The sequence below is a fragment of the Neltuma alba genome, unplaced genomic scaffold (assembly GCF_004799145.2).
Source record: "Neltuma alba isolate B1F8T4 unplaced genomic scaffold, ASM479914v2 tig00011396_pilon, whole genome shotgun sequence".
Taxonomy (NCBI): Eukaryota; Viridiplantae; Streptophyta; class Magnoliopsida; order Fabales; family Fabaceae; genus Neltuma; species Neltuma alba.
The window spans coordinates 1098570-1113344 of NW_021636085.1; the positions used below are offsets into that span (position 1 = coordinate 1098570).

General features: G+C 33.7%; 2 protein-coding genes across 4 annotated transcripts; both read right to left on the minus strand.

Annotated features, from left to right (window-relative positions):
• Positions 1-4509: 4509 nt before the first annotated feature.
• On the minus strand, positions 4510-8433 carry LOC114712772 (uncharacterized CRM domain-containing protein At3g25440, chloroplastic). 3 transcript variants are annotated; one of them, XM_028897311.1, is made up of 6 exons: positions 8340-8432; positions 8002-8086; positions 6298-6763; positions 5538-5939; positions 4904-5050; positions 4510-4694 (listed from the first exon to the last, which is right to left on the minus strand). In XM_028897311.1, exons 2-5 carry the CDS (start codon positions 8058-8060, stop codon positions 4922-4924), a joined length of 1056 nt encoding a protein of 351 aa, XP_028753144.1. In that variant the 5' UTR covers positions 8061-8086; positions 8340-8432; the 3' UTR covers positions 4510-4694; positions 4904-4921. The 3 variants fall into 3 exon arrangements, 2 of the variants coding, with proteins under 2 accessions (XP_028753144.1, XP_028753143.1); XR_003737278.1 differs by lacking the exon at positions 4510-4694 and adding an exon at positions 5135-5228 and having other exon boundaries at positions 4971-5050; positions 8340-8433; XM_028897310.1 differs by having other exon boundaries at positions 4510-5050.
• A 3442-nt stretch (positions 8434-11875) lies between these two features.
• LOC114712753 (probable LRR receptor-like serine/threonine-protein kinase At4g31250) lies at positions 11876-14416 on the minus strand. The gene is made up of 2 exons (XM_028897295.1): positions 13147-14416; positions 11876-12558 (listed from the first exon to the last, which is right to left on the minus strand). The coding sequence occupies exons 1-2, from the start codon at positions 14414-14416 to the stop codon at positions 11876-11878; spliced, it is 1953 nt and encodes a 650-aa protein (XP_028753128.1).
• Positions 14417-14775: the final 359 nt, after the last annotated feature.

Here is a 14775-nt window from a genome sequence, read left to right on the forward strand (position 1 = left end):
CTAACATGCATATGGGATTACAGTTACAAAATCAACTAGATCCTATGATCTAAGATCATAATATACTAATCAAAGCCATATTATTCAATAGGAGGGTGAGATCATAGAAAGAATATGACATCTTTCTCTTCTTCACCCAACTAAGTGTGCATCTATCTATATAATATCTTAAGAAAGGATGCATATTCATCCTCAAATCTATAGCAATTAATGATCATGATGACCCGAAACATATCAAATAGCAATTTATGTATAAGAACCTCGGCAACTACCACGATTTAAATCTATGAAGCATGACTTAGTTATATTAAAATTTCATGAGTTACTAATTATTGGATTTCTTCACAAGTCAAGATCATTAGCAATAACAATGATCATGAGCAAACTCATGTTGATAGCAATTTATATATAAGTCAAGAGAGTCACCATAGTATATAAAGTCAAACAAAAAAGGGTCACTTCAATTTATAGAGAAAATAAGCTACGAAATTATCTATGGATCGATAAATTAAAATTATGAATATCCATACTAACTTGGATGCAAGCAAAGGAAGTATGCCAATATCAGCTTCACTTAATTTAACGAGCCAAGATCTGCGAAATAAAAATGAGAAAGTTTAAGATATTAGCTATATGAATATATAAGAGATGGAAGCACAAATAAGATAAGAAACTATTCTCTCTCCTGCGCAAAAATGCAACAGAGGGTATGAGCCTATTATTACATGTGCCAGCAAGGGACCCAGAAATTTTAGATTGTGGGAACACATTAAAATTAAATATTATTTTTGGTATTCACCTATTATAATGAGAAATTCAAATTTTGAGTTTGTTATATGTTCAAATATATTAAATTTATCTAAAAATAAGAATAGGGTGAAAGAATTTTTTTAAAGCAAAATAGGGTGAATGAATTAAAAACAAAATTAGATACGTGAATCATGTTTTATTTAATTAGCAACAGGATTGGTTGTTGCGCTGCAAGAGGCTCAACAGGGAAGGAAGTAAAAAGCAAATGAAACTGTCTTTTTAAAAAAAGTCACTATATCAAAAAGTAAAAGGTTAATATACATCCAGCACCCTGAAATTTTTTTTTATGTGTATTCAGTACTCTAAAGTATTTTTGTGATGCATCTAATACTCTTGAGTATTTTTTAAGGGCGTCCAGCCGTCCAACACCCTGAAATTTTTTTTTTTTGCCTTAATACTTTAGGTTGTTAGATGAAAAAAAATACTTTTATATCCTGGACACACTCAAGGTGCTAGATATACCACAAAATATTTTAATACTTTCTGATGCTAGATGCAGCTTAACCCAAAAGTAAAAAGCTTATTTATCTATTTAATTAATAGAGTAAAGTTATAATGAACTAACAAGTCTTGTTTCCTCCCAAACCTCTCAAGGGTCAAGAGAGTTAAAACTTAATAAATGATTGACGCACTGAAAATTATATTGTTAAATACAAAGTATTAACAACCACACTTACTAAACACCATTCAAGACATAATTCTTTAAGTGTTAAATAATCGTGCATAATGCATAATTATGGTACACTAAAAAATACACCCTTCTGTATACTCATGATGATTTAATTAAGAATACCCAAAATATTTTAAATGGAAAATGTATTGTTTGATGAAAAATAAAAATTTATTACTGTTAATTAAAAAGTTACCTATGGAGAGTTATACACAATTTTATCTGACAACATATACACTCAGGCATATAAATTTTTATCGCATTTGAACAAAAAAAACTATATTCAGAGAGAGCACAACTCGGACATGAAGAGATAAAGCGATGCCAAGAATACAAGATGAAAAAGAAAAGGGAAGGAAAGAGAAAATAAAGAAGAACATTATGTGAAATATGTGTTACACAGAACATTATGTAAAATATGACTTCAGTTTTTATCAATGGTCTAATAATGTTTAGTAAAAATCATAATTAAAAAAAAAATCTAATATTAAACTCACACGAGAAATTTTTTTTTTATTATTTACCTTTTTTAAAAAATTCAATAAACCTACGCATGTTTTTCTCTCCTTTTTTAATTATGTTATTTTACTTTTTATTTTCCCCCTTTTCTCTTTACATTTCCACAAATTTTTATCTTAGGCAATTAAAATTCATAGCGACATAAATTGGGAATTTTTTCCTGTAGGATCCCCAACCATATCAATGGCAATATATTATGCATTATATTAATAATTGATCGACAATTAGGTTCATTTTTTAATTTACAGAATAGGCTATGAAAATCTGCGACGCTAACTTGGATGCAGGCAAACGCACTAAGGCATGAGAATCTTCAATTTTCAGACTTGAGATTATCAGCCAAAATCTGATCAATAAAAATGAGAAAGTTTAAGAAATTAACAATATAATCATGTAAAATATCAAAGTACAAATAAGATAAAAACTATATATAAATTCACACAAATTTCGATGCTCTCTTAAATTTAAATGCTACTTATCTTCCATAAGCTGAAAAGACATTGTTATTAATTTAAATACTTTAATGGACTAAAATATACAACAAAAAGGCCAAATGCAAATACACATACTAACAAAATTTCAAAAGTACCATGGGATGCAAAAATTACCTCTCCTGCAGAGACTTCTATGCCTTTCCGTAACAATGCCTCGGATATGAAAGCCTCTCTTTCTTTTTTTTAACCCTTGTTTTTCTTATTTTTTGGAGTTTTTTTTAATTTAAGAATAACGAAACCAACAATGAATAACGGAGAGAAGAATCAATGGAAGATTTCAAAGACACAGAAAAAGGGGCACGAAAAGTATTAAATAAAAGCAGAAATTGAAATATTTGGGTAGAATATTTAATAACAGAAGGCTTTTTTTTTTTTTGTATTTTGAATGAGGTGAAGAACAGTTATAGAACAATGACAGAGATGAGAATAAATGAAGAAATCAACTACAAGGAAATCAGTGTTGCAAAAGAAGAAGGCTTTTTTTTTTTCGGTTGTTGGAAAAATATAGGAGAAAAAGAACAACCTTTAATGGACTGAATAATCAAAAAGAAGGATCCAAAGGGAGTGTGGAAACTGATTTGCAGAAGCAGAAGCTGTAATGATTGAACGAGAGAATTGGCAAAGAAATTGCAATGATTGAATGTGAGAATTGACAAACCCTGAACTTCAAATTGTGACGTAGAACTCTTACAGCTTTAGAATGTATATTTTTATACCCCCACGGGTCAATAATATAAGCTGTTAGTTAGAAGAAAATTGCGATCCAAAACGTGAGATGTTGTCAAGATAATTAATGTGATTTTTTCACTTTCACCCCCATTAAATATAAGAGAGAAAGAGGAGAGAGATGAGAGGTAATAAAAGTGTAATATTAAAGGCCATTTTGTCATTTTTTAGGGGTAAAATAGTAAAACTTTATTTTTTTAAGAACCCATTTAATGATTAAACTTTTATTTTTTGGTATGTGAGAGAAGCTAACTTATTATATTATGGACAGGAGGAATAATGAACAATAGAATCTGGTAACTTGGTTTATGGATTAGAGGCTTGAATTTTGAAACATTGAAGTAAGGTATTATTCTTTAAGATATTACTTCATAGATGGTTTAATGGATGCTTCATTTTTTCAAACTTTGAAGGTATTATCTTCTAAGACAACATTTTACTAAATTTGTTGAGAAATACTTTGATGCATTTAGCTTTGCTTTCCCGTAATTATAGTACCTTTTACTAACTAGCAAAGTGACTTCCCATGCTCTTAAATAAAGATGAAGTTGAAAAAATCTTTCACTTCGAGGCAAAGTTTAAGAGTTAGCCTTCTCTCCTCAGTTTTGAAGAGGTATTTAGATGCGAGTGATAAGGACTGGAAGGACTAAATGATTTAATTTTCACGGAGGCTTTACTTTTAGAACACTGAAGCAAGGTATCATATATAGTTGTAGGACACTATTTTACATTTAAAAAAAGGTATTACTTCATATATAGTTTAATGGATGCTTGGCTTTTGATACGTTAAAGGAAGGCATATTTGATCTTTCCCGAAACCATTTTTATTCATAGGAGCAATGTGAAGAAAACTTATTTTCAAAAGAAAAAAAAACAAAGGGAGTACAGAATAAGTGGTGAATTTGTGGTGTACGAATTTGGAAAATAGATATTTGGCCTCTTAAATGAGGCCATATAGAAGGATAAAAACGACAACAAATTTGGTTAAATTCTATTATCACAGCTCTATTTAATAGTCCTAGTCTGTTTGGTATCAGTATAAGAACTTATAAGTATATTTGATATAAATTGAGACAAAACTCTTTACATATGTTTATTTCGTATTCCGCAAGTCATAATTAGAAAGCTATTTATAAACCATTCCAAATGGGATATTGTACAGCTTGATCACCAACAATGGCGACCTAATGTCAAATTACGATACTGGCCCAGAATGACGTCAAAGAACGACTTGCATGGTTACATTTCCTCAAGACAACAAAGTCGTTTTGTCCATTGCTCATGTACGTGAACCTCAGGTCTGGAAAAGCAGAATTACCCTGCCCCAATTCCCAGAGATAAAACCGCAACATTCAATAATATGGCCCGCCAAAAGGATCACTAGAACAACACGTTGTTTCAACATTTAATTTAGGTAGTCTCCGCTTGTCATAATTTGCTTCTTTACTTCTGCTCTTCCTGATTGACATTACCACTCAAAAAAAATAACAAAAAAACTGGTAGAAGGTTCCTCAGCAGATTCAGAACTTCAGATTGATCATATAATACAATTACACATCTAGACCGAATCTTCAGAAAGTCAGAAACGAGAAAAATGCATATATTAAGAGCTTTTCTGCCCCCTTTGGGCTATCGAAACAAGCATCATTTATGCAAGTTGTCAATCAGGTAATATGATACTCACGCATAGCATCTTTATTCTTCAGGTGCTTTCTCTCCCTTTTCTAAATCGTTCAAGGTGTTGACGATAGTCTTCTAGCTCCTTCTCCAACTTCTCAATGAACTGGCTTGTATGCTCAAGGGACTGCTCATATCTATATTTCTCCAAGGCCTGGGAATTAAGGTTAATGAATTTTTTTTTTTTTTTTTAAAAAGCATCATTATGAGCTCGAGAAAAGAGGTAAAACAATAGTACCAGACACTCATAAAAAGGAATATTTGCCAGTGTAAGACTATGAGTCAGTTCTGCACCATTTCATATTGCCATCTATTGTGTCAAATCACCAAGCCTGGAATATGATGAGCATTTTATAAACCAAGCCTAAGGAAATGCCCCTAATGAATATTAATTTAGATGGAAACAAATCACACATTAAGATCATGGTATATGAGGGCATCAGAAAAAGATGGCTCGTACACAAGACACTTAATTTTATAACAACATATCATGAAGTAGATCATTTTGACATGAAATAGCCCATGAAAAGAGAGGAAAATAGTTGTGCCTTCTAAATGGCAGAAAATGATAGTGTCTAACATACAAAACCAGGCTATATTAACAATTAAATTAGGCCAATGAATAGCAGAGCTGAAATAACCTTCTCTTTTGACAGCGTATCTGGAGGTGACATTACTTTTGGCTGCACATAGTTCTTTCCACGGTAGAAAATCATGGTATTATTGGGCTTGATGTCAATCACAATACCCTTGCTCAAACGGGCAAGTTCCTCTGCATATTCATGAACCTGTCCTGGCTTGCAAGGCTTGCAGACAACCTTAACGGTCTCATGCCTCTTCCAATGAAGATGCATGTTCAGAACAACCCCGCCAAACACTCCTCGTCTCCCGACTGGAACATAATTTTTCTTTTTCTCACCAGTACGCTTCAGGTAATGTATCTCTTCCTCTGTTAAAATTTCTGGATCATATGTTTCTGCTGGGGATTTTGGTACCTCAAAGTTCCTCAGCTTCTCAATCAACCAGGCTTCCTTCCGCTTGGCCTGCAGAAAGACACCAATGATTAAAAAAGACACTGCAGATTCTTAAATGTATGCCCTGTTATCAAACTAATCAATAAGGCAATTGAGAAACTGCATGGTCAAAGCATGCTTGTCTCAGTTAAAAAAACAAGAACTTCATGAAGACTTTTTTCACATTAACAAAAAGCTTGTAACTTCCAAATCCCATGGAAAAACAAGTGGATACTTTATTTTGGGTATTTTAAGCAGCAGTAGTGTCAAGTAAGAACCACCGCAGTATCACATAAATTTTCATTTGAAAACCGGAGAATGTCTTGAAAATATGCAGATCTAAAGTCATCATAAAGGTATGTTAACACCTGACGTAAAACTATCTAACCTTCTCAAGCTTATATCTTATCCTCACTTCTGGATTTGGAGAATTCATCTTCTTTTTAGCCTTCAAACGATAGAATCTGAGCTCCTTCAATTTTGCTTTTCTAGACATTTTAACTTTTTTCTTCTTCTTAGCCGTTGTTGTGGAATTACTATTATCAGGCGTCTTGCCCAGTGAGAACCTTACAACATCATTGTTTGTGTTCAGCTCAAATGAGGCATTACTCATGTACCTAGCTAGCAGCCAGCTCCTAAAAATACCCTGGGCTGACATATTTGATCTCTGAATGAAAAGGAAATCTGAGGAAGAAGGTAATGGTGCCAAACTTGAAAGAGGCCTTGCCAAACTGTAGTTTCTTGGATGCATACACGTAGCATGAGTGGAAGATATGGAACACAGGATTGCCCCTGGAGATGATGTGACAGCAGGAACATTTTCAACCAGATAGCAGGACCAGTACAAGCTACCTCTGCAGAGAGAGAAAATAAATAGATTCAGGAGCCCAAGAGATGAAGAGCTACTTGAGCCAGAGTAAGTTCACAACATGAACTGTTATACTGCAGAAACCTTTTCCTCCAATTTAGTATAATTTACCATTAAAACTAACAGCTCAAGAGGAAAAAAGCTGTGTTGAGTTGAGATCTTTAAATATATAAATATAATCTGAGAACACAATAGGCATACATGGTGTTATCCATAGCCAAAGGCAATGCCTACACGCAATAGTTTATAGCCTTTGAAAAAAAAAAAAAAAAAAAAACACACACACACAATTGTGCCTTTTTAAAAATTTTGAGGTTTTTCTCTGTGCTTTCCAATGTACACAGTACAAGCGCTTCTAGGAAGTGTCCTAAGAGAAATTTTTATATTTTTGCAGGTTTTCGTGGGAAAAAAATGAAAACTAAAAAAACCTTCAAAGTCTTCTGACGTTCCTTTTCAAATTTTGAAACTATCAATTTAACTTAGCAACATCTGTTCAGGTAATCTTAGATAATCGCAGTTGCTTGATAAGAATATAAATCAAGATGTAATTCATGGAAACTATAATATTAACATCCTGAATTTGAAAAGTAGATTGTTTGGAAAGCTCCAAATTTTAGGTAAAGAATTTGAGATAAAGTTCGGACAGTATGATGATTCATCAGAAACACTGCAATAAGTGAGCACTTGTATCAATAACTATGATTTTGCGAAGGGAAAATTTCTCAAACGTTTTTCATTCACAACAAAATAATTTTTTTGTGCTGCAATAGTCATAGTCCTTGGCAGTTCGAACATTCTATTTATTCTTATCAGTTTTACTCCTTGGCAGTTTGAACGTTCTATTCATGTATGTTTTCAATGATTGTATATTCTTGTTTTGGAGAGACTCCAAGCAAAAACTACAGCAATCCATTTTCCAGCTCTAGTAAAAAAGAAAAACAGTTAATAGAGTGTTAATTTTAATCTGGAACCTGACTTCTAAGCAGCCATAAAGTTCTACAGCCAAAAGAAAAACTGCAATCCAACAGTAAGGGGAAAATTGTTTCTTCTCTTATCGTTGCTTTCCAATTATTTTACAAGCAACCGAGCAGAGAAAGAAAATTCAGAACTACAAAATAAGCAACTGAACAAGGGAACAAACATAACAGGAAAAGAACCAATGCGATTCAAATAGAGTAATGAGTTCAATAGAGAGAGAGAGAGAGAAAGAGAGTGACAAGGAACCTCTTGAGTGGGCAGGGAAAACAGCGACTGAATCCTCTGATTGAAGCTCCAGCAAACATAGAATCGCCGAAATCCCAAATGTCAGCTGAAAATCGAGATTTAAAAAAACAGAGAGAAATAAAGGGGTCAATGCTAAAGCATTTTGGATTGATAAAGAAATCGATAATCCAAATTAAACATCTTGAAGCATTCTCATGGGGCCAAAAAGTCGAAGTGCCCCAGTCATCGCATCGAACATTCAACTCAACCAACTAGATAATATTTCTAGTTTCCTGTAAGAAAACTCAAGAATCTAAACCTAAAATCTGAGATAAATCAAGCAGACATGGAATTGGCACCTTTTGTACACGGTCTCAGGATTTCCTTACTGCATCAGTGTTCCAGTATAAATGGCGACTTGCAGCAGCCCAGGCAGGGAATTGCGCCGCGGGTGGTGCCCTGGGTACTGAGTTAGTGAGTTAATTCTAAATTATTTTTCTTCCGTTATAAAATGAAAGCATTAGGCTCGACCCCTTTTTTGGCCCCGTCGGTCCGAAGCGCCACCTGAAAAAGTTTAGAATAATAAATTAAATTATTAAGTCAGTTAATTAAAGTGAGTGAATCAATATTAAAGCCGTGTCAATATTAATATTAATATTACCTCTTACCTTAATTATAAGAGCTAGTTAACTAATTTAAAAAATTAAAAAAAAGTTAAATTAATCATTTGTAATAAATAGGTATTATCTTTTTTAAAATATCATTGCTAATCAAGTATATTGGTTAGAACTGTTATTGTTAAAAAGACTATTTTAGAGAAAAAATACATAAATATGAGAGATAAAATGGATTGAAGTTTTATATTTAAAACTAAAATAAAAGTCAAATAAGATCTTATATTCGTATTAAGGACTAGAGATAGTATTTAATTAAACATATGAATATTTTTTGGGGTCTAAATTATGAACAATTTTACTTAAAAAAACTATATTCAAGATACTGTCAAATATTAAAATGTTAAATATAAATATTTCTCTCTATCATCAACTATCAACTATATTCTTGAAAACTTGTAATACCCGATTTAGTTTTAAAAACGGGTCGGGTATGATATGATGCAATCTGAATATATTTAATTAATAAGATTTGAATGATATTTTGATTTGATTGGGATTTGGGTATATTGAATTAAATAAGAAACATTATTATTAGATAGGATTTGAATCATATATTGATTAGGATTTGAGTATATTGAACTAAACGAGGAGTATCATTATTAAATAAGATTTCAATTGGAGGCTCACATGAAGAAATTAATAATTAATTTTGAATTTGAATAATATTTTAATAGGGATTTGTATATATCAAATTAAATAGGGAGCATCATAATTAAATATTATATCAATTGGAGATTTAAATGGAGAAATAATTACTTATTTTTTTTTTTATGTTCTTCTTAAATTCTGTATCTCTAATTCAAATCACATTTAAATGAATAAAAAAATCATACTCATACAAAAAGTGAATTTTGAGCTAACTAAGATAATATAATTTATTAAGATTTAAAATCTAATAAAATATTTTAATGCGTGCATCGCACGGGGGAAAATTTCTAGTTAGAATTCAAAAGTTGGCTCCAAACTAACACAAATGCACAATGGATGCATGAGCTATGGCTAAGAGCAATCAAACACGAGCAGCGTATGTTATATGGGTTTTAAGCTCGTCTGTTTCGTAGTTTTATTGGGCTGGCCCACACGAACTCAATCTTATCGAGTTGCGAGTGGGTATAATTATGACTCTATTAAAATTGGGCCTAGTAAAAACAACTGTTCCTTATAATATAGCAAACTAAGATTTGAATTCTTATTAAAAAAAAAATGTTTATATTTAATATATGATAATATCTCAAATAGGATTACTTTTAACGATAAATACATACGATTTAGCCAACAAAAAAAAAACAAAGAAGTCATGAGTCTTCGTTGGATTAAATTTATATAGCTTATTTGGATCTACTTATTTAAGTGTTTATAAACGCATCTCATATAAATTGAGATAAAATTTTAATCATATATTTATCACATATTTTATAAATCACAATTAAAAACTGTTTATAAATCTTTCTAAACAAGCTTATAATCAATCAATGGACAGAACCTTGATCTTATTAAAAATATCAAAATACCATCTCTCAATGCTGAAATGTTGAGCTAAAATCTTGATTTAACCATAAACGATTTAAAAGAGCCTTTGATAATCAATTATCATAAATCATAATTCAAGAAAATCTATTTTATAAATCACTTTTATCCAATATCTGTCCTTCTCACCTTGATCCCAACACATACTAACATCAAGTACCATAATAATTGTTTGGTTGAGAGGGCTTTACAAGTCCAACTCGCTTGATTCGAATAAGGTGCTTGGTTGTTGAATCATATATATAAAAAAAAGGAAAAATTTCAGAAAAAGCCCTTGAAATATAAGAAATTTCAGATTGGGTCGTGGAATTTCAAAAATGATAAAAAGGGTCATTGACCCAATCTGTCATGTGTGAAATTAAGACGAATTAACAATTTTGCTTCTGGCTAAGCAAAAGTGAGTAGTTATTCTCTAAACAAATCTAGGTAACGCTTATACTGTTCTAGTTATTACAAGATTAGTTGTAGTTAATAATAAGATACCTGACTATGAAAAAGTGAGTAGTTATTCTTTACATGAATCTAGGTAATGCTTACATTGTTTTAGTGATTACAAAATTAGTTGTAGTTAATAACAAGACACCTGACTATTAAAAAGTGAATAGTTATTCGCTACATGAATCTAGGTAACGCCTAAACCCTTGTAGTGATTCCTTAAATCATTATAGTGAATGAATACAAATGAAGACAAAGTTGTCAATTCTTCTTGATTTTACAAATGACAAATTGGATCACTGACCATTTCTGTCATTTTCAAAATTTCAGGACCCAATCTGAAGTTTTCTATATTCCAAGGATTTTTTTTGGAATTTTCCCTAAAAAAATACCTAGTCTATACCCCAACGCCGATAACGCTAAAGATTTTTGGATTGTGACGTTAGCATTTAGGAGACATCTAAATATCTTATACTCGTATTTGTTTTAGATAATTTTAACAAAAATGCATGTGAAGATGAAAGGATAAAAAATAAATAAGCAATCAGTCCGGAGTTATACGCCTCTTGCAGCTGTCAAATTTGAGTTCCATTAGAATGCAACCAGGTTCCCTCCTTTTTAATGGGTATTTGAAAACCCATTAAAAAATAAAGTATTTTCAAGCAAATCTAAATAAAATTTCTGTCACGTTATTTCAAACTCCATCACTTTTTAATTACCAGTTCTTCAGTAAGAAGCCCAGTGTCAGACGCAATATATTCGGTTTGTAACTGCAAATTCAACATTTTGGTTCCCATAACATATGCGAGATCATGATTTCTGTGATAATAAACGAAGCCATCAGTTACCAACCGGTAAGAATAAGATGCTGTATTAATGCTTCTGATATTACAGAATCACTGAAAAATTTTCTTGTAGATTTTCCATCTTGAAAGTCGCAACTATTGAGATTCTTGCAAAGTATGCAACTTCCTTCCGGTATGCTAAATCTTGCAAATAATTTTGTCCTCGAATAGATCTCGAAGCAGGCTAAGCAGCGGCAAATTGTTATTGCGGAGAAAAGAAAATGTAAAGAGGAAGCTACGCCTAACTTTTCCTACTCCGAATTGTACAGCGGGAAATATCTATGAGCCTTAGATGCATCAACATATTTATTTTACTCTGAATCATGATAACATTTTCTGTATTTTCAACCTCGTCTTCACGTTTGAAAGGAAAAACAATGTGTGATTAGGGTCCCAGGCTTGAGCATCTCTCTACCTGTCATCTCCAATAATCCCTGAGGTGGTACTGGTTGAGTAGAGCGAATCATCTGTTATAGATCTATCTCCAGATGCATCTTCTTCATCTTCCGACATCAATGGAACCACCTCAATCTTCTCCACTTCTCTCATCACCTCCCTCATGTCTGGCCGATTCTCAGGGAACCTATCGGTGCAACGCATCGCGATCTGAAGCAATCTCAGCATCCCAGGAAGTGCATTTCTCTGCACAGAAATTTCCCTATCGAATATCTCCGCCGTCCATTCTTCCCTCACTGCTCGGTGGACCCAACTAGAGAGATCCGACCCGGTAACCCCAGGTGGGGCTGAACACACAGATAATCTGCCTGTTAGAAGTTCTATGAGAAGGCTTCCATAGCTCCAGACATCAGATTGCTTTGATACTTTTCTTGAGTACCCATATTCGGGTGATTTGTAAACGACCATTCGTTGAGCTGCAATGGGTTGTGCTATGAGGGAGGAAAGTCCGTAGTCAGAGATGAGAACTGTGTCGTTTTCATCTAGCAGGACATTTGAGGACTTCAAGTTTCCATGGGGAGCCATGGTGCTATTGGGCTTGGCATTGAGATGAAGGTAAGTTAATCCTCGGGCTACCCCTTTTGCCACTGACAATCTTGAGTTCCATGTGAATGGAATCCGGTTTCCATTTCTGTTTCCTGCAATGAATGTCCAATCCAGGTCCAATTGATTTTCCCTTTTTCGGGGGGAAAAAACAAAGATAAGAAAGGTTTGAACCTTTATCTTTTTATTCACACCTTGACAGATTGACTGCTAACAAGACGGGAAAAAAAAATTACTTATTTAGGTAAATACTTATGGTTCACTTAATTTAGATTGTTAGAATTATTGTTATTTTTTTACTCCTCAGATTTGAATGCATCCTGGTTGGTGACTCACTGAATCATCTTGAAGTATTAGAGAGTTTGGTATTTAGTCATGCAACAACTAGAATGACCGTAATGTAAACATCAGAATGTTCCTAATTTTTTTAACCCATTTTTAAGTAGAATAAAATGCATGTCAGAGCAAAATGATTGGCGGAAGAAGCAATTGGTTTGTGTAGCTAAGCATACGTACTTCCATATTACAGAATCTGGGATTGGATTCTTTCAGAGTTTTAGATAACTGACACTCATTATACTCAAACTTCCTGGGAAATATTATCTCATGGAAGGGGGGATGTTGCTATTTGTTGCTATAAATTTAATGGTTTATAAAGCAAAGCAAGGCAAGAGTGAAATTACCGTGAAGCCTGAAGAAAAGATTTCCCTTCTCTGCATATCTGTAGAGCAGCAACCTCTCATCTCTGGAAATGTAGTAAGCAAGCAAAGGCAACAAATTCAGATGCCTCAAATCAGCAACTCTATGCAATTGCTTTGCAAAGTCCTCTCTTGTCATTGGCCTCAGGTCCCTTAGCCTCTTCACAACAACGGAACCTCCTCCATTCAGCATGGCCTTATAACTGTTCCCCATAATTCCCTGACCCAGGGCCTCTGCAGAAGCTTTTAAGAGTTCATTCATTTGAAACTTTGGTTCATCCGTAAAGAATATAAGCTCCTTCTTCTCTTCTACTGCCATCACTACTGGACTGTGATGATTTCTTATTTCGACCTTATCGACAATACTCTCCGCCACATCTTTATCAATAATGGGAATCTGCTGCTTCATAATATTGTTGAGCTTCTTAACTGTCTTGTAGTAAAGAAAAGCTAGAAAGATTATTGCAAACAGGAGAACCACATTGAAAATGATTAGAATAGTGGAAGTGTTATCTTTCTTTGACGATCCAGTCTGGTTCTGGGCCTCATCGTTTTCTGGGTCGTCTGTTGGTGCTGCTGGAATTGCAGCTTTCAAGCTGGAGCTGCAGGAATTGAGAGGAGGACCACATAATCTGGGGTTGCCAGAAAATGAATCAGGCCCCAGTAATCGAACAGTTTGAGTTACTCTGATTCTGCCATGAAGATCATTACCTGACACATTGATCATCTTCAAACTTGGTTGACTGAACTCCGGAACCGGACCTGTGAGCTTATTATCTTGCAGCAACAACGCTTCCAAGAAGTTAAGATTCAGAAGGAATCTTGGTATTGCCCCATCAAACTCATTGCCTGACAAATCAATATACTTCAAGTGATGATTGTCGGAGAAATCCATCACATTTCCCTTCAGGGAATTGTTCTTGAAGCTCAGAATAGACAATTCTGTAAGATTAAAGAATGCCTTGACATCGATTTTTCCTGTTAGGCCCATGCCTTCCAGTACTATCCCGGTGACTCGACCGCTGGTACACTGAACCCCAAACCATCTTGACGGTTCAATCTCATTGCAGGGGAAGCCAGTCCAGTTATTATTCAGAAAAGGGTCATTGAAAGTGGCCTTGAGACCATAAAGAGCATCTTTCTCCGCAGTGTTACCAAGAAGACTATCTTGAGCCATGACAAGCGTTTTCATTAATTGTGCAGCAAGAAGAATAGCGAGGAGAAAATGATCAAGAACAAAAAGTGGAAACCCCATGAGCTTCAAATTGAAAGCAATGTAAGTTGCTCTAGGACATGGTGAGAATTAATCACAAGTAAAGATGACTTCAGTGACGTGTGAGATGTTCCCATATGGACTCCAGGACAGCTAAACCAGTCCTGGTTATTCGAAGATAACAAGGGAATCTAGCCATGCATTATTCTCCTGTGATTACAAGGTAGTGCTGTTGTGCATAGTTTAGCAGATTTCAAGAGAAACAGCTACATATGAAGCCGAAGAAAATGATGTTTTTGGCTTTATCTTGTGCGTATGACCTTCAAAATAAGGTGGACTTTATATTTCCTAGGAAGCCAATATTATTTTAGTGTTCCGCAGTTCGTACATAAAATTCAAAG